The 18,816-nt window shown below is 40.3% G+C and overlaps 2 protein-coding genes across 2 annotated transcripts in view; both read left to right on the top strand.

Moving 5' to 3' along the window:
• Positions 1–18,816, top strand: part of LOC311054600 (coagulation factor XI-like) — a gene marked incomplete at its 3' end in the record, with an annotated part of 264,875 nt that overhangs the window by 123,422 nt on the left and 122,637 nt on the right. The window lies entirely within an intron of this gene.
• Positions 10,379–14,062, top strand: LOC311056020 (uncharacterized protein). Its single transcript, XM_084072362.1, has 4 exons — positions 10,379–10,499; positions 12,368–13,084; positions 13,236–13,327; positions 13,457–14,062. Exons 1-4 carry the CDS (start codon positions 10,457–10,459, stop codon positions 13,736–13,738), a joined length of 1,134 nt encoding a protein of 377 aa, XP_083928488.1. The 5' UTR covers positions 10,379–10,456; the 3' UTR covers positions 13,739–14,062.

The raw sequence follows: 18,816 nt of genomic DNA, 5'->3' as shown, positions 1-18,816 counted from the left end.
ACCAAGTAAACAAAAAAAAGTATAATTTACTTGAGCACCTGCCCCTCAAAATGTCTGTGCACGCCACTGAATGTATTCCAGTCTGAGACTAACACAACTGCTGTGGTGTGACAGGACTTGAAGGCCGCAGTGGTTCTGGACTTTGACTATCAGCAGCAGATGATCTACTGGATAGAGGAGCCAGGTGGGCTGCACACCACCATCAGTGTGAGACCGGGTGGTCCACTTGACGAAGTGGAGGAGACAGAGTGGGACCACCCGCACACCATGATCAGTCGTATGCACATCAACGGCAGTGACGTTCAGGTCAGTGTGACAATGACAACTATGAGGATGAATGACGGATACTTGTTTACAACATGCTCATGATTCAGCTACTTACACTAGTATTTAAAATACTTGATATTTAACACTGATATCAGTGTTAAATATAAAACATAAACACAAGGTGCCTGTTGTTTGTTGTTTGTTCAGTTAGTGTAGTGGTTCTACAATTTCTAATACCTCATACCTGTCAAACTACTTCTCCAAAGTGAGTGACACCCACAGCCACACCACTAGAGGGCGCCACCATGATCTGGTAACACCCACATTTAGAACAAACATGGGAAAGTTCTCATTCTACTGCAAAATGTGGAATTCCCTGATAGCATCCATTAAAGGATGTGTAACACTGGTTTCTTTCAAAACTGGCCTGAAAAAAACATCTATCAGGAGATCTAAAGGAAGGTAGATGTATTTTTCCATCTCTTTTGTATCATAGTGTTTGTATTTGACGTATTATTGTGTTATTTTGTATGCTCTGTTGATGGATTAAATACATAGGACCACAATGGAAACAAGTCCCCAGGACACACACACACACACGCACGCACGCACGCACGCACGCACGCACGCACGCACACACACGCGCGCGCGCACCAAGTTGCTCTACACTATCAAGAATGAAGGCATAGTGAGTATATTCAGAGTGCATGTATGGTTCATTGACAGGTCCTTCACAACAAGTCGACCATCACACCAGCGAGTCTAGCTGTTGATTGGGTGGGAGGAAACCTCTACTGGTGTGACCCTGGGCAGGACACCATAGAGGTGTCCAAACTAAACGGGTCGTACCCAACAGTCCTGGTCAACACTGACCTGGACCATCCACGATCCATAGCTGTGGATGTACGCTACGGGTAAGAGCACTGTTTGTATTTTTACTTAATCAATAAATCACAAGTGTAGTAAGGACACATGGTCCATTGCAACAATAACACAGAAAAATAAAAAAACAAACAACGGCAGACAGAGTCCATATAAAATCATAACACCCGGGATTCAAACTTGGGTCTCCCACGAGCAAAGCCAACATCTTAACCGCTAGACTAAAGGTAAATCCTTATAGCCTGCGGGAGATATTAGGGTTTTATCTCATCAGGCAGAGGCTCTGAGCCACTACTGCTACATACAGTCTTACATGACAATGTATGGTTCCACAGTTTAGAGTAAAACCTGAAAGAACTCAGTACAGTGTTTGTCAGAGTTAAAATGACTCTATTTGTACATGAGGTTCTGCAGCACAGCAGAGCAGGTGGTTCACCAACACTGACTGTGGCTGCATCGAGGCACTTTAAGCAGCAGTCTAATGCCATCATAATACTGTATTCTATATAGAGATTAGATTCTATTTTTATTTAGTTTTCACTTTTTGTTTTCAATTTCATATATATATATATATATATATATATATATATATATATATCGTCGGTGTCCAGCCAGGACCAGCTAACTCCATTTTCAGTTTTTTTTTTTTTTCATAAATCAAGGCTATTGAACACCCTTTAGGTCTGTGTAAAATATCAAAACATTTGAACCAATGAAAAGTATTAAAAAGCGCCTCTGACGAAAACTCCCAACTCCATTGGATCCTCAAACTGTCCGTCAAAAACAAACAACTCCCCCCTCTCCTCTACAGCGCTGCTTTTCAACAGCATGAGTAGAGTGCGTTGCGCAGTGAACGAGGAGGAGGATCACGTAAACAAGCTCCCCGTAGTCTGTTAAAACTATGCAGTGTACCTGTTTATCAAACTTAGCACTGACGCTAATGTTATGAAAACAAGTAATTATATTTCTAAAATCTATTAAGTGTTTAATGAGGAGAGCAATGTGACAAGAAGAAAGGCGTTCATAGCATTTCTGTCGCGCTATTCTACTACCTCTTTGCAGAAGTTATTGTAATATTTAAAGTCCTGTTTATTATTGTAGGCCTATATAATAAGTGGCATGAAGCATCAGGGCATTAATTCACACGTTGTTGTGATGCATTGTGAGCTTGGAGATCCATTGTTAGCTTTTGAGAATTTGTACCCTTCAGAAACCTCTCCCTTAGCAGCGAGTGGAGCTATTGTTGTTTGGACACCTAACTCCACTTCAGCTTGATTTCTGCTCGTCTGAAACTGCTAACTCCACTTGCGCTGGGTAAAGTGTTGATTTACCCGCGATTTGGTAAAGTGTTGATAATATAATGACACATGCAAGTATCTGACAATATATAAAGTCACTATACCAACTTTGATGAGGCAGTGTTGCTTTGTTTTAAAAATATAAGGTTTTCTTCATTTCCTGAAAAACGTATATTTTGTTTTTGCGTTTCCTGAACAATGAGCGTTTTGGAGTTAGCAGTTTCTGGCTGGACAGCAGAGATATATATATATATACATAGATTGGTGAAGCAATAGGAAGCGGCGTTGGAATCCAGCGCCTGGGTTTGGATCCGCCCTTCAAGACCATCGATTGGGCTCGTTCTTTCAGTCTACTGTATGTGTGATTACTTGTGAATAGTGACCCTGACACAGTGTCTCCCTGACAGATACTTGTACTTGTCAGACTGGGGCAACAACCCCCACATAGAGAGGATGGGGATGGACGGCACCAACAGGAGAGTCATCGTGAAGGATCTCCAAGCCCTACAGCCTGACGTTAGACTACATCAGTGATCACATCTACTGGACCAACGAGCAGAAATACATTGAGTTTGCCAACCTGGATGGAACCAACAGACACACAGGTCCAAACACACACGCACGCACGCACGCACGCACGCACGCACGCACGCACGCACGCACGCACGCACGCACGCACGCACGCACGCACGCACGCACACACACACACACACACACACACACACACACACACACACACATACACACACACACATAGACAGACTTTTTTACGTTGTCATGTATTTAATAGTTAATCTGGTTTAAATAAGTGTAAGAAGGAGGCAAGGAAAGATTTGAGAGCAATGTTACTCTTATATACTTTACGGATGCATTTTCACTCTTATTGTAATATTTGTTATCATACTTTGTACGTTCATGTTTATTATAGTCTGACTATTTGGTTTTGTGCGTCTGTAGTTGTGAGTCAGGATCTTGAAGGCCCAATCTTGGCTATTACTCTGTTTGAGGATCACATCTACTGGACAGACATGAATACCAGATCCATCTACAGAGCCAACAAGACTCAGGGAACCAACAACATCAGTCTCATCAGCAACCTGATCATTCCATTTGACATCCACATGTACCACCCCTATAGACAACCTGAGGGTCTGTACCACCTACTGTATACAACACTCTTATTATTACTCTTCCTGCTGTTTTATGACCTGCATTCATTGTGTATTATTGTATCATTTGACCTGTTTTAAAAAGTGCTACTGTATATAAACAACCTGGTCTCCCTATTCTGTTATTATAGGCAAGCTTGTACTTGCTTTTATTTAAGGCGGAAATATCTATTCTATTAACCCCCCCCCCCCCCCCCCAATAAACAAATGGATAAATAAATAAATAGTAGATGTATAAGCTCACAATACATCGTGATGGGATGAGTTGTGAACTTGTACATCAGCTATATTTACTATAGGCCTATACAGGTGTTCTTATTTTTTACTTACTGACACATTCATGAGCACAAAAGGTTTATAAAGCACTGTTGTAACATATAGGTGTGTGTGTGTTCTCTATTCAATACATGTGAGCATGTTTTCTCCACCCTGCAGTGTCTGGTCATCCGTGTCAGATCAACAATGGAGGCTGCAGTAACCTGTGTCTGCTCTCACCTGGAGGGGGCTATAAGTGTTCCTGTCCCACCGACTTCTATGTGACAGCTGACAACAAGCAGTGCATGTCCAGCTGCACTGCCAGCCAGGTGATTCACCTCAGCTTCACTTGTGTTACTCTGTATGACTTTATGTCTCATGTCATGTCTGTTTTTGATACATTACTGATTATGAACATAATCCTCTGTCTCCCCCTTCAGTTTGTTTGTCAGAATGACACATGCATTCCATTCTCATGGAAATGTGACACAGTAGATGACTGTGGGGACGAACACGCTGACTGTCGTGAGTAGAGACTGAAACATTACCTCAGTAGTCCTGCTTTATTGTTACTGTTTACAGTGATTACAATGAATACTTCTACGCATTCTAAAAACACTGATAAATGATTTATCACAATAATAACAACACAGTATGAAATATTTCATAATCAGTTAAGTATGAGTATGAATGCATTATAATCTGCTTATAATACAGTATCATTATAGCTATAAGCACTAATAACAATACTCATAACAGAAATAATGTTATAATGATTATAAAGTATTATAATGGTAAATGGTGCATTTATATAGCGCATTTATCAAAAGTGCTTAACAATGTTATACATTCACCCATTCACACACATGCACACACCGACTGGGAAGAAACTTGTTAATTGGGAGCAGTTAGGGGTTCAGTGTCTTGCTCAAGGACACTTTGACACTAACTCTGGGGGAACCCGGGATCGAACCGGTAACCTTCCGACTCCAAAGCAGCCAATCTACCTCCTGAGCCACCGCCGCCCCACTCATAATTACTGAACAGACCTTTTTATTTTGGCCAGCATCATAGTGTTATAATTGTCATGGTTATAATACATTATGATCATTTTAAAATGCATAATAATCACTGTTATAAAGCATTACAATGTTATTAAGTCACCATAAGTGTTGAACCTTTAAGTAAAGTAAAAAAACAGTAAAATGAAATCTATGCAAGAACAACACAAAACATTTCTGCCTACACCTCCAGGACTGTTATTTTGCTTTACTTACTACTTTATTTTAATGTACACGCACGCACACATGCACACGCCCACACACACAAACACACGCACACACACACACACACACACACACACACACACACACACACACATGCCCGCGCACGCACACACACACACACACACACACACACACACACACACGTGCCCGCGCGCTCACGCATGCACGCACACACAGACACACACACACACACACACACACACACACACACACACACACACACACACACACACACACACACACACACACACGTACCTCACAGTTCATACACAGACTCAGAGGTGTTTGTGAAAAAAGGCGCTTACCAAAAGCTCTTGATTAATGTATAAATGTATAAGGTTATTTATGTACCCATACATTTATGATAGAGGGAGAGAGAAAGCAAAAGAGAGGGTGACAGACAGACAGACAGACAGACAGACAGACAGACAGACAGACAGACAGACAGACAGACAGACAGACAGACAGATATATGCTACATTGAGAATCATTTATTTATGATTTTTCTCCTCAGCTCTCCAAGTTAAACCAACTCACAACTCAACAGGTAAACAACTTAAACCTGATTATGTATTGTATTCTTCTCTTGTAATGAAAGTAATTCATTTTGACTGCTTATTACTCTCTGTGTAGAGTCTGAAGATGTCAAGTTGGTTGGAGGAACCAGTAAGTGTTCTGGTATACTGGAGATGAAACATCAGGGAGAGTGGAGACCAGTGTTGGCTTGGTTTGACTGGAACAGGATTTCATCATCTGTAGTGTGTAGACAGCTGGACTGTGGCTCTGCTGTTTCAGCAGAATTTACTTCTAGTTCTACACGCAAACCTGGATGGATGATTCCATCTTCCTGTGTTGGCTCTGAGTCTTCACTGGAGGAGTGTGGACCAGTAAAGTCTTATGATTCTACTCTCACACTGAAGGTCAACTGTTCAGGTAAGAAAATATATATATATATATATATATATCAACAACATAAAAGTTGTCTTCATCATTTGCTGTTGTTGATTTGATTTATTTGATTTGCACAATAACGATTTACCCATAACGTGACAATATTATGGATGCCTATCATCTAATTACCCACTCGGGTATTCAATTTATGTATAAAACTTATTTTGTAGGTAAATAGCATCAACATGCATCAACATGCTATTTAAAATGTACCATTCCTCTTCATGTGAAGTCCACAATTAAATCATCCAGGGCAATTTACTTAGTGTGAGATCGGAATAAGCAGAGTAAGCATGAACTGTAGTCACACGGTAAATAATCACACCCATACAGAAAGAAATGTAGAGGGAACAGTGTAGTCCCTAAAATAAACTAGTAAGTCCCAACAACATTTCAATGCTTGTACTTGTATAAGTGACAAATAAAATATTATTGATTCTTGATTCTAAGATACCAGCTAAACGAACCTAGCATATGTCTAAATTACATGCTATCTAAATGATGTGCATTTTAAACAAGTAAAACAATACAAAAACTAGGAGGTTGAGAACAAATCGACGGAACAAAAACTTGACAACACGTGACCAAGATAATATCTTGGCCACTTGTTCTAATGTATTTGTTTCACATATTATGTCTGCATAGAATACATACTGTATCTTGGTCAATCGATATTTACATAGACGTGAACATTGTGGCTGGTTGAAGACCAGGCGTGCTGTGACATTCTGGATCACAAGGAGGGGCTTCAGTGAGCATGCTGGGAGGCCAATATGGAGGGAGTTACAGTAGTCAAGCTTTGGGATAACTGAGGCCTGGATAAGGAGCTGGCCAGACTCCTGGGTGAGGAAGGGTCTGATCCTCCGTTATAAAGTGTAAACATAGAGGAGCGAGTGACCACAGCAACGTGTGCCTTGAAGGACTGCAGACTGTCCTGGACAACAGCCAGGCTCTTGGCAGCTTAAATAGAGGCCAGGGCAGGACTTACCTGAGAAAAAGAAAAGCTCAGTCTTTTCTGCATTGAGCTTGAAGTGGTGGGAAAAGGGGTCGTTGGGCAGTTGAGTGTCATCAGCATAACAGTGATAGGACAGCTTGTGAGCAGAGATGACAGAGCCAAGTGATTTGTTGTCGAGAGAGAAAAGGAGACGGCCAAGTACAGACCCAAATACATTTTGTATTAATGAATAATTACTTTTGGTTGTTTAAAATACTCTTTTAAAATATAATTATTCCTCACGATATAATGCACAAGATGGGACACTAAACATTGTATTTCCTTCTAAATAATTTCTCTCTCTTTCTCCCCCCCACACCATCTCTCTCTCTCTCTCTCTCTCTCTCTCTCTCTCTCTCTCTCTCTCTCTCTCTCTCTCAGAGTCTGTGAGGTTGGTGAATGGGACTGGTTTGTGTTCAGGCAGAGTGGAGGTGAAGTCTAATCAGTCGTGGGTCTCAGTATGTGATGGTGACTTTGACCTGAAGGATGCAGAGGTGGTCTGTAGGGAGCTTGGCTGTGGGGATACTTTAGTCCTCCAGGGGGCGCTCTATGGGGAAGTGAACATTTTTGGTCCACACACAATGTGGACCAAAGAGTTCCAGTGTGAAGGCAATGAGTCTGTTCTCCTGGACTGTGGAACCTCAAACTCAACTAGAAACAGCTGTTCACCTGACAAGACCGTTGGACTCACCTGCTCGTGTTCAGGTAAAGACAAGCTACACTTTCGAATAGTTTTTTTTTATCATAATAAAAGTAATATTACTCTTTAAAATGTAATGTTTACGCTCTTGATTCTTTATAGTGGTTGATGATGTCAGGTTGGTGGGAGGAATCAGTAACTGTACTGGTATACTGGAGATGAAACACCAGGGAGAGTGGAGACCAGTGGATGGTGGGTTTCACTGGAACCTGAAGTCATCATCTGTAGTGTGTAGACAGCTGGCCTGTGGCTCTGCTGTTTCAACAGAAAGGAGTTCTGGTTTTACACATGAACCTGTATGGAGGATTACACCTTACTGTGTTGGGTCTGAGTCTTCACTGAGCGACTGTGTCATAATGGAGACTGCTCATATCACACGGAAAGGTTTGATTACAGGCAAACCCACAGTGACCTGTTCAGGTAACACAATGATAGCAGTATTTACAGTCTCTCATTTCAGATGTATTTGTTTTAGGTATATTGTTATTTGTCTTTCTGTCTATACGTTTAGGGTTTCAGTAAAATTACTTTTGATTGATTGATTGAATACTTTTTTAAGAGTTTGAAAAAGTACAGAGGTACAGTTATACAACAATGTTAAAAGGATAACACAAACCAGCCCTGAGGGCTTGTTTCCATTGTGGTCCTAAACTTGCCTCTGATGTGCCTGCCAGGGACGTAGATCAATATTCTTTCAGATTCACCATTGACGTAGATCTATGTCAATTTAATAAAAAAAAAAAAGTTTTAGAAAATTCGACAAGAGGGCACTCTAACGCAACTTAGGAATGATCCATTGACTCTGATAGAAGGAATGGACAGATGTGATGTCATCCCAAAAAACGTCACTTCCGTCCATTCCTACATTAGGATTTGTAGAAAAGCAGATCTAGCTCGGATTTTTTTGGTGTGAAATCAAGCCATTTTCAACAGATTGGATTGGATTGATAAAATAATATTATAAAATCTCTCTCTCTCTCTCTCTCTCTCTCTCTCTCTCTCTCTCTCTCTCTCTCTCTCTCTCTCTCTTCAGAGTTTGTGAGGTTGGTGAATGGGACTAGTTTGTGTTCAGGCAGAGTGGAGGTGAAGTCTAATGAGTCGTGGGTTTCAGTGTGTGAAGGTGACTTTGACCAGCAGGATGCAGAGGTGGTTTGTAAGGAGCTTAGCTGTGGGGCTCCTTCTGTCATCCAGTGGTTGCTCTATGGAGAAATCAAAGCTCCAATGTGGACTGAAGAGTTCCAGTGTGATGGCAATGAATCTGTTCTCCTGGACTGTGAATCCTCAAACTCAACTAGAAACACCTGCTCACCTGACAAGACTGTTGGATTAACCTGCTCGGGTAAAACACAAACTATACCTTTTAATTTGGATCATCATTTCATAATGAAAGTAATACTGTTTTTGTTTTTTTTACGTTTACTTTCTTATCTCTACAGAGTCTGATGATGTCAGGATGGTGGGAGGAACCGGTCACTGTACTGGTATACTGGAGATGAAACACCAGGGAGAGTGGAGACCAGTGGATGGTTGGTCTCACTGGAAACTGCAGTCGTCATCTGTAGTGTGTAGACAGCTGGACTGTGGCTCTGCTGTTTCAACAGAAAGGAGTTCTGGTTTTACACATAAACCTGTATGGAGGATTACATCTGCCTGTGTTGGGTCTGAGTCTTCACTGAGGGAGTGTGGAAGAAAGATGTCTGCTACTTCCTTGTACATGCTGGAGGTGATCTGTTCAGGTATCAAACTACTACTTCAACTACATTCATATTTACAGTGTTTGGCAAAACCGCAGGAAACACTGGCCCTGATCAAATGAGCCATGGGAGCCATTACTTGCTGTGTGTCTAAATAACACTTCTGGTTTATTATTAATCTACATGTTATGTCTCTCTCTCTCTCTCTCTCTCTCTCTCTCTCTCTCTCTCTCTCTCTCTCTCTCTCTCTCTCTCTCTCTCTCTCTCTCTCTCTCTCTCTCTCTCTCTCTCTCTCTCTCTCCCCCCAGGGTCTGTGAGGTTGGTGAATGGGACCAGTATGTGTTCAGGTAGAGTAGAGATGAAGTATAATGAGTCGTGGGTCTCAGTGTGTGAAGGTGACTTTGACCAGCAGGATGCAGTGGTGGTCTGTAGGCAGCTTGGCTGTGGGACTCCTTCAGTCCTCCAGGGGGCGCTCTATGGAGAAGTGAACACTCCAACGTGGACCAAAGAGTTCCAGTGTGAAGGCAATGAGGCTGTTCTCCTGGACTGTGGAACCTCAAACTCAACTAGAAACATAAGCTCACCTGACAAGACTGTTGAACTCACTTGCTCAGGTAAAAGACAAGCTAAACCTTTGGTTTCGATATTTTTTTCATCGTGATTTTTTTTCTCTTTTACTGTTTACTGTCTTCTCTCTGTACAGAGACTGGTGATGTCCGGTTGGTGGGAGGAACCAGTAAGTGTATTGGTATACTGGAGATTAAAGACCAGGGAGAGTGGAGACCAGTGGATGGTTGGTCTGACTGGAACCTGAAGTCATCATCTGTGGTGTGTAGACAGCTGGACTGTGGCTCTGCTGTTTCAGTAGAAATTAGTTCTGGTCCTACACATGAACCTGTATGGTGGATTTCATCTTCCTGTGTTGGGTCTGAGTCTTCACTGAGGGAGTGTGGAACAAAGATGTCTAGTAATTCCACTGCCAGACTGGAGGTTATCTGTTCAGGTAAAACAAGGACTTCAACAATGACGTGCTCGGGTGGTTGTGGGTTTGAATCCATTGTACTGCTCTCGTTGTGTGTGCTGGTAGGCTACACAATTAAGCAGTCAACCAAACTACACTCATATAGTCAGACAGAGTCAGGATGTAGCATCCATGCTCCTTTATTCGGACATTGACTTAAGTGAATACGTGAGTGAAGTTGAGTGAAACTGAGAAGAAACAAACAAAACAGTACAATAAGCATGATGCAACAATGAAATGCTATGACAGACAATAACTGATAATAGCTGATAAATCCTCTAGGCAAAGAAAACACACATGCCAAAGTTACTGAAAACAGATGAAATGTACAGTACTTTCCAAAATACAATGAAGACATTGATCTACAGTACAGTATGATCTGTGTAAAACGATTAGGCCAGTGTTTATCAACCTTTTTGGTGCCAAGGTACACCTGGCTTAGCCAAAATATCCCAGGGCACACCTAGATATATGGTGCGTATATTCACCTTCCCAGAAAAATACTTTAAAAACTCAAGAGATTTAAAAAAATATATATAGGAAAAATTGGCCACAATAGTCTTAGTGTGAAACTGTTTTAGAAAGAAAAAAACACTTTTTAAGCCAGTACAAATGTCTTTGTTTGAAACTTGAGTCCTTTTTAGAAAAAATACTTTAAAACTCTCGCACACTGAATATAGCAACATTGTATGCCTTTCATTGTTTTCAAGGCAAAAAACAAACCATGTCACTCTGCCTTTCATGAATATTCAAGGCAAAAAAGTACCATATGTCATTGCTATGCGCTAACTGCTAGCATCAAACTGGCAGTGGCTGCACAGGACAACATATTTGCTTTCCTATGGGTGATGGTCGCTGCACTGAAAGGACTCGGCCGTGGCTGGGTGTGAAACGGATGATGGCCGTATCGATTGACGGACAATCGCGCTATTGTTCTCGAGGGGCTGGTTTCACACTTTCTTCAAAGCTCGCGGTACACCTCGCAAGTATCCGCGGTACAAAAGTGTACCTTCTACCGTGGTTGATAAACACTGGATTAGGCTACTTACAGACGATGACTTTGAAGGTCTAAACACAGACATTGTTAGAATTGTTAGCAGCAGCACTCTAAATTTAAAAAAATAAAAGTACTGGGAGCTGATGGTAGATGTTGTAAGTACTGGTGGTGGATGATGGTAGGTGTTGTTGTAAATACTGGGAGCTGATGGTAAGTGTTGTACTCCACCTCAGAAATCCATCTCCCAGAGGTCTAGCGCACTGAAAATATGATAAACACCCTCGTCCACTGATACTTAATTACATATACAGTACATTGTATTGTATTACCTGTTGTAGCTTTTTAATTCAAATCTGTTTTAGAAACATGAAAAGTTGTATTGATTATTTAGATATGACCTGATGAATGTAAATCTGGACTTCAGTCTGTATTTTGTCATAGTTTTCCTCAGTTTAGAATCAGATACAATAGTGGTGTTGTCTTTCTCCACCAATTACAATTGTGGCATTTAGCATACTCTCTTATCCAGAGCAACTTACAAGTGTGAGATCAGAATAAGCAGATTAAGCATGAACTCTGGCCAATAAACAAACAACAAGGTAAACACATAGGTCTCACATAAGTTGAGTGCAGAGAGAAAAATATAGTGCCTCTAAAAATTAGGATACCAGGTAAGCAATGAACCTAGCATCTTTCTAAACATGCTTTCTAAATAACATTCTTAATATTTGTGTGGATTTCTGTGATTTACTTATTTCAAATAATTCTCTCTAACTTTAAAATCATCTATTTTTCTTTCTCTGTGTTTATAAATCTGTTTTTTCAGCCAATCACCTCTGCCTTGTTATTACAGATCTGCTGTTTAAGCCAATCATCACCTTTGTACCCGCCATGAACGGGGTTCCTAAGGGCCAGCAGCAGGGGCTGCATGTGTTCATTGGTTCCAGCTTCACCATCATCTGTTCCATCCAGCCACAGTACCCAGGAGGCTTCTTCAACCTCACCTTCACTGGATCCAACACAACACACACCTACACCCAGCCAGCTGTCAATCACTCACACAACACAACACACACCTACACCCAGCCAGCTGTCAATCACTCACACAACACAACACACAACATCACTGGTTACAACACAACACAACACACAACCTCACTGGTTACAACACAACACACAACATCAATGTTTACAACACAACACACAACACCACTGGTTACAACAAAACACACAACATCAATGGTTACAACACAACACACACCATCACTGGTTACAACACACAACCTCACTGTATCCATCATAACACACAACATCACTGTATCCAACACAACGGACAACATCACTGGTTATAACACAACACACAACATCACTGGATACAACACAACACACAACATCACTGGATACAACACAACTCAAAACCATACACAGACAGCTGTCAATCAATCTGCCACCTTCCTGTTTACTGCAGCAAACCACACCCACCAGGGACATTACAGCTGTGTTTATCACATCTACGTTTTTTCCCATCACTTCTCCTCTAAGAGCGAGGTCCTCTCTCTCACTGTCACAGGTAACATGAATTATGGTCATAATATGAAATTCAACCAACCCCCCTTAAATATGAGTGAGATACATTCAGAAATGTTAAGCAAATATACACTTTTTAATTAGAGCTGTTCTTGACTTGATCTTCTCACATATTTAACATATTTCTCTCACAGCTTCTCATCTGACATCTAACATCCTCAAATGTACAGTCATAGGGCTGCTGCTTTTGATCCTAATAACTGGTGGCCTCTATCGTCTCTGGAAGGTAATTATACTTCTTTATTCAACATGAGACTGCACTGTAAATACGTAAAGCAGTCGGACATTTTATTTTATTTAAAAGAGCCACGTTTGAGCCAGTTAATTAAAGCTGGTCGCTGTTGTGTTTCTCCAGGTCATCAGAAGGCGTTGTGCAGGAGCACAGAGCATTGACGTGGTTTACTATAATGTACGACGGGAGAACGTGGAGATAGTTTATTATAATGTTGCTCGTTCCGATGCTGAAGCTGAAGAGACAGAATACCACCAGTATGAAGAGATAGATCAACAAGGAGGCGCTGAAGCTGGACCCAGTGAAGAGACAGAATACCACCTGTATGAGGAGGTGGATGTCCAAGGAGGTGCTGAAGCGGCAGGAAGAGACAGGAGACCACCTGTGTATGAGGTGGATCTCTAAAGGCGTTTAGGTATGCTCAACACTGTTGGTGGAGGTCGTCCGCGACACATTCTTTGTCGACGGTAGGCCTACTTTCGTATCGTGACACGTCGTTCGACGCTTGTTGCTCAAAGCATAAATTGGCCATAAGGAGTTCATGTCACACCCATTACATAAATGTCCATCACCTCAGTCAAGGTTTTAAACGTTTCACTGAACAAGTACAATGTACTAGAAACATCAACAGAGGTTTGGAAGAGGCTGAATAAGTCTCCAGTGAAAACATTCATGATGATACAAGTCAGAACAATGACACCTACAGAAAACAAGAGACCACAGATCATCACTGATCTGTGTTTGAAGATCAGATCAGATTAGACCTTGTCTCTGTCCAACCTCATTAGGTTTCATCAAGTCATTATAACTATCAGTAATTAGTTATCAACCTCATTATGTTTCATCAAGTCATTAGAAATATCAGTAATTCGTTATCAACCTCATTATGTTTCATCAAGTCATTAGAAATATCAGTAATTAGTTAATAGATCAGTGGTTCTCAACCTTTTCTGGATCAGGACCCGCTTGAAAATCTCAAGTGTTTGCGGCCCACCCATCTGACCACTAAACACGGCATCTGAATGGCTGGATGTTTATTTTAATAATCAATAAATCAAGTGTTATCTGACGTAGTATTATTTAAGTTCTTATTTATTGGTATCCAAATGAAAACTATTCTTTCAAGGATTTCAAGTTGAATAAACATGTTGATTTTTATTTTATTCATGTTTTTATATTAAAGCTGCACTATGTAACTTTCCTCTTCTACCCCGGATTTGAACCCGGTTTCCTGCACAAGTGCTGACATTTTTTTTTATCATGTGACCTGAATGCTTCTTAAAGGGCAAGACCACTTTGGTAGAGGTTTGGGTTGTGTAGTTACCTTGCCATGATGTAACTCCAAAGGTGGAAGAGAAATACAAAATAATTGCTCCATTGATTAGAAATTGATAATTCAAAATATGCTCCTCATTGACTTACATTGTATGGTAAAACAGCTCTCAAAGTCACTCTTTTAGCACGTAAACGAACACAAACAAAATGTATTCAGACAATATAGAATATCATCAAACCCAGTATACTGTTTGATTTTTTAATACAAATTTGAACTTCCTGTTGATTTTACTATTTGAAGATCCGGATCCGCGGATCCAGTCCGGGTTTTCTTCTTAATAAAAATGGTAAAATCAACAAGAAGTTGACATTTTTATTTAAAAAAAAAACAGTACTGGGTTTGGTGATGTTCTATATTGTCTGAATCAACTTTGTTTGCATTCGTTTAAGTGCTAAAAGAGTGACTTTGAGAGCTGTTTTACCGTACAATGTAAGTCAATGAAGAGCATATTTTGAATTATCAATTTCTAATCAATGGAGCAATTATTTTCGATTACTTGTCCACCTTTGGAGTTACATAATGGCAAGGTAACTACACAACCCAAACCTCTACCAAAGTGGTCTTGCCCTTTAACGACTGTAACGTTTACTGTTGATTTGACATCTGACAGCAGTGTTAAACACTTACATTCATACTTTAATGATATGTTTGATTCGTAATCTTTATTATCTCATGAAAAGAATAAAAACTCAATAAAGATTTAACTATTTAGTAAAATGAAGTGTTTCCATCTCGTAAATGTGTTGTGTGTAGTACAGGAAGTTGTTATTGGTTACCCTGAACACAAACAAATCAGGTCCTCATGGTGACAGCAGGTCTTTTTTTTAAAGGACGGTAGTGTGAACGCTACCTAATGCCTGGTGTACGTACTGTTAAATCACTTTATGTTATTATCTGACTGTTACAGACGTTCTACTGACTGGTTGTTGAAGACCCTGCATGTCCTCTTTACACTGTAGATGAAAAGGTCCTTTAGCGTGACTCTCAAACTTTTTTCATTTGAAGGACCCCCAGTTTGATATGCATTAGATCATAGATCCCATTTGACATTATTTTTTGACACTGATGATCTGGGATCATCAGTGTTTATGCAATCTGGGAACCCATCGTCAAATAAAAAAGGAAAAACAGCACCCTCTGCTGTTTTTCACATTTCGAAATTGGTGACCCACCAGAAAGATAATTTTCTGTTTATTAAACACTGGAATATAGAGTTTAAACTTTCAACCAAAACATGTTTTGTTTCAACAGAAATAAATCACTTACAGAACCGTTAAATGTAGTAATACATATATAGAAATTAAAATAAAAGAATTAATCAATAATAATCAACCAATCAAATATAGAGCAGTACCGTTCTTTTAAAAGGTGCTATATTATTGCATTTTAGGTAACTATATGCTATAAAGATATACGCTGTTGATGATGATGATGATGTGATGATGATGATGATGATGATGATGTAGTCATTGTTGTACTGTACTGTTCTCGTTTTAACTCTTTCCTCCCAGGTGACTCACTAAGCCATCACAATGGACAGAGATTCTCCGCTCCAGACCTTGACCAAGACAGCTCCTCTCTGCATTGTGCTAAAGACAACCTGGGGGGGTACTGGTACGGAAACTGTGATACTTCAAATCCCAATGGACTTTATCTGTTGGCTGGTGACACACGTACCTTTGGTCTTGAATGGGACGCATGGAGAGGAGGAGCCAGTCTGAAGTCTATCAGTATGAAGATCAGACCACTACGCAGAAGAGACCAGGATGAAAACACAGAGGAGTAGTTTCAGTGGGGCAGAACAGTCCTGTCTGAGACATGAAATGCATGCGTTATCCTCTCAGCCTTAATGTCTTACTGTGCACGTGCTGTTTACATTTCTGACTATAAAGTAATCAATCAATCAATCAATCAATCAATCAATCAATCAATCAATCGATCAATTTCAGCACTCAAAATGTATATTTTGACAATATTGTCGTATGACCAAAAAACAAAAACTGAGAAACGTAACATGATACAACACGGGCCATGCATTGAAGTATAAATTATCCATTAGTGTACATAATACCTACATAAAGATCACTTACATTAAGTACACAGCACAGCCCATCCTAAAGTGTCATGTATCCTTCTTGATCTCCGTATCTGTATTAATTCGTTTGTTTTCGTGGTCAGTAACTATCCTGTCATGTTTTCACATCCTGTCACTGACACATTGCATTCCATCATTAGTCTCTCAGTATAAATACCAGTCCAGTGTTTCTGTTTCACACTGTCTTACATTACACTAAGCAATTACTACATGACTCCTGAACCTTCCTGTCTGACTATCTGGTTCTGACTCTGTTTTATATCTACTGGTTCATGACTCTGAGTTATTCCCTTCTCTACAATGGCTGCAATAAAATTTGTTTTAATCAGACTAAGACTTGTTTGCGTTTCTCTCCCCGTGCATTTCATATATTTCACCATTGTGGTGCAGTCAATTCATAATTCCAGTATATTTTGTATTCATATTCATTCCATTATGTTCTGATCTGCTCAGTAACAAAATTCAATATCAACTAAAGCAACTCTGTCGACAAAAATGGTGTGACCTGTCAAAGGTTGTAAGGTTGTAGAGCCTCATTGGTTGTTTTACATTTCCAATGTTTTTTTTGCTGGACCAAGTATTCCGTTGTTGCTATGCTGAGTTCAAACATTTCAACGAAGAGTAGCCATGTTTTCTATAACAGCTGGTGGTTATATATCTCTGCTGTCCAGCCAGAAACTGCTAACTCCAAAACGCTCATTGTTCAGGAAACGCAAAAACAAAATATGCGTTTTTCAGGAAATGAAGAAAACCTTATATTTTTAAAACAAAGCAATACTGCCTCATCAAAGTTGGTATAGTGACTTTATATATTGTCAGATACTTGCATGTGTCATTATATTATCAACACTTTAACCAAATCGCGGGTAAATCAACACTTTACCCAGCGCAAGTGGAGTTAGCAGTTTCAGACGAGCAGAAATCAAGCTGAAGTGGAGTTAGGTGTCCAAACAACAATAGCTCCACTCGCTGCTAAGGGAGAGGTTTCTGAAGGGTACAAATTCTCAAAAGCTAACAATGGATCTCCAAGCTCACAATGCATCACAACAACGTGTGAATTAATGCCCTGATGCTTCATGCCACTTATTATATAGGCCTACAATAATAAACAGGACTTTAAATATTACAATAACTTCTGCAAAGAGGTAGTAGCTAGCGCGACAGAAATGCTATGAACGCCTTTCTTCTTGTCACATTGCTCTCCTCATTAAACACTTAATAGATTTTAGAAATATAATTACTTGTTTTCATAACATTAGCGTCAGTGCTAAGTTTGATAAACAGGTACACTGCACAGTTTTAACAGACTACGGGGAGCTTGTTTACGTGGTCCTCCTCCTCGTTCACTGCGCAACGCGCTCTACTCATGCTGTTGAAAAGCAGCGCTGTAGAGGAGAGGGGGGAGTTGTTTGTTTTTGACGGACAGTTTGAGGATCCAATGGAGTTGGGAGTTTTCGTCAGAGGCGCTTTTTAATACTTTTCATTGGTTCAAATGTTTTGATATTTTACACAGACCTAAAGGGTGTTCAATAGCCTTGATTTATGAACAAAAAAAAAAACAACTGAAAATGGAGTTAGCTGGTCCTGGCTGGACACCGACGATATAATATATACACTTTAAATATGATGAGTGACCTGTGACCCTAGCTACAGGAACATGGAAAATGCCTGTGTTAATTACGGTCATTAGTTATTATTGTGACACTGAACTGTGCTCAATGATCTTGCTGAAACTAGATACATTCTGGCAGACTAGACTATACCAGGGTGTATTGCTGCCCTCCACAGGTAGGCAAATGACACTGCGTATCATTTCATTCTTAGACTGTACTCCAAACTTAGCCTGGCGTAGCTAGACTATATCACTGCGTGGATATGAGTCTGGTGCTTCTTACAGTCGCCCATATTCGAATACTGGGCCCTGATTGGTGCCCCACGTCTTCTGGAACAGGATATGGATTCTCTATGGAGCGGTGCCAGACCCAAATCGCAGAGCGCAATTTTTTTTTGCACTCGCAGATTCGTCTGGTCCCAGGCTACTCCAAACTCACA

Source organism: Gymnoscopelus microlampas, assembly GCF_963454915.1.
Source record: "Gymnoscopelus microlampas genome assembly, chromosome: 11".
Taxonomy (NCBI): Eukaryota; Metazoa; Chordata; class Actinopteri; order Myctophiformes; family Myctophidae; genus Gymnoscopelus; species Gymnoscopelus microlampas.
The sequence above is the reverse complement of the archived record's forward strand: the minus strand, read 5'-3'. Positions and strand labels throughout refer to the sequence as shown.

Coding starts and splice junctions, on each gene's coding strand:
- LOC311056020 (XM_084072362.1), top strand. CDS start 10,457: ATGTCTAGTAATTCCACTGCCAGACTGGAGGTTATCTGTTCAG. Junction 10,500..12,367: donor ACTGGAGGTTATCTGTTCAG/GTAAAACAAGGA, acceptor TTGTTATTACAG/ATCTGCTGTTTAAGCCAATC. Junction 13,085..13,235: donor CCTCTCTCTCACTGTCACAG/GTAACATGAATT, acceptor TTTCTCTCACAG/CTTCTCATCTGACATCTAAC.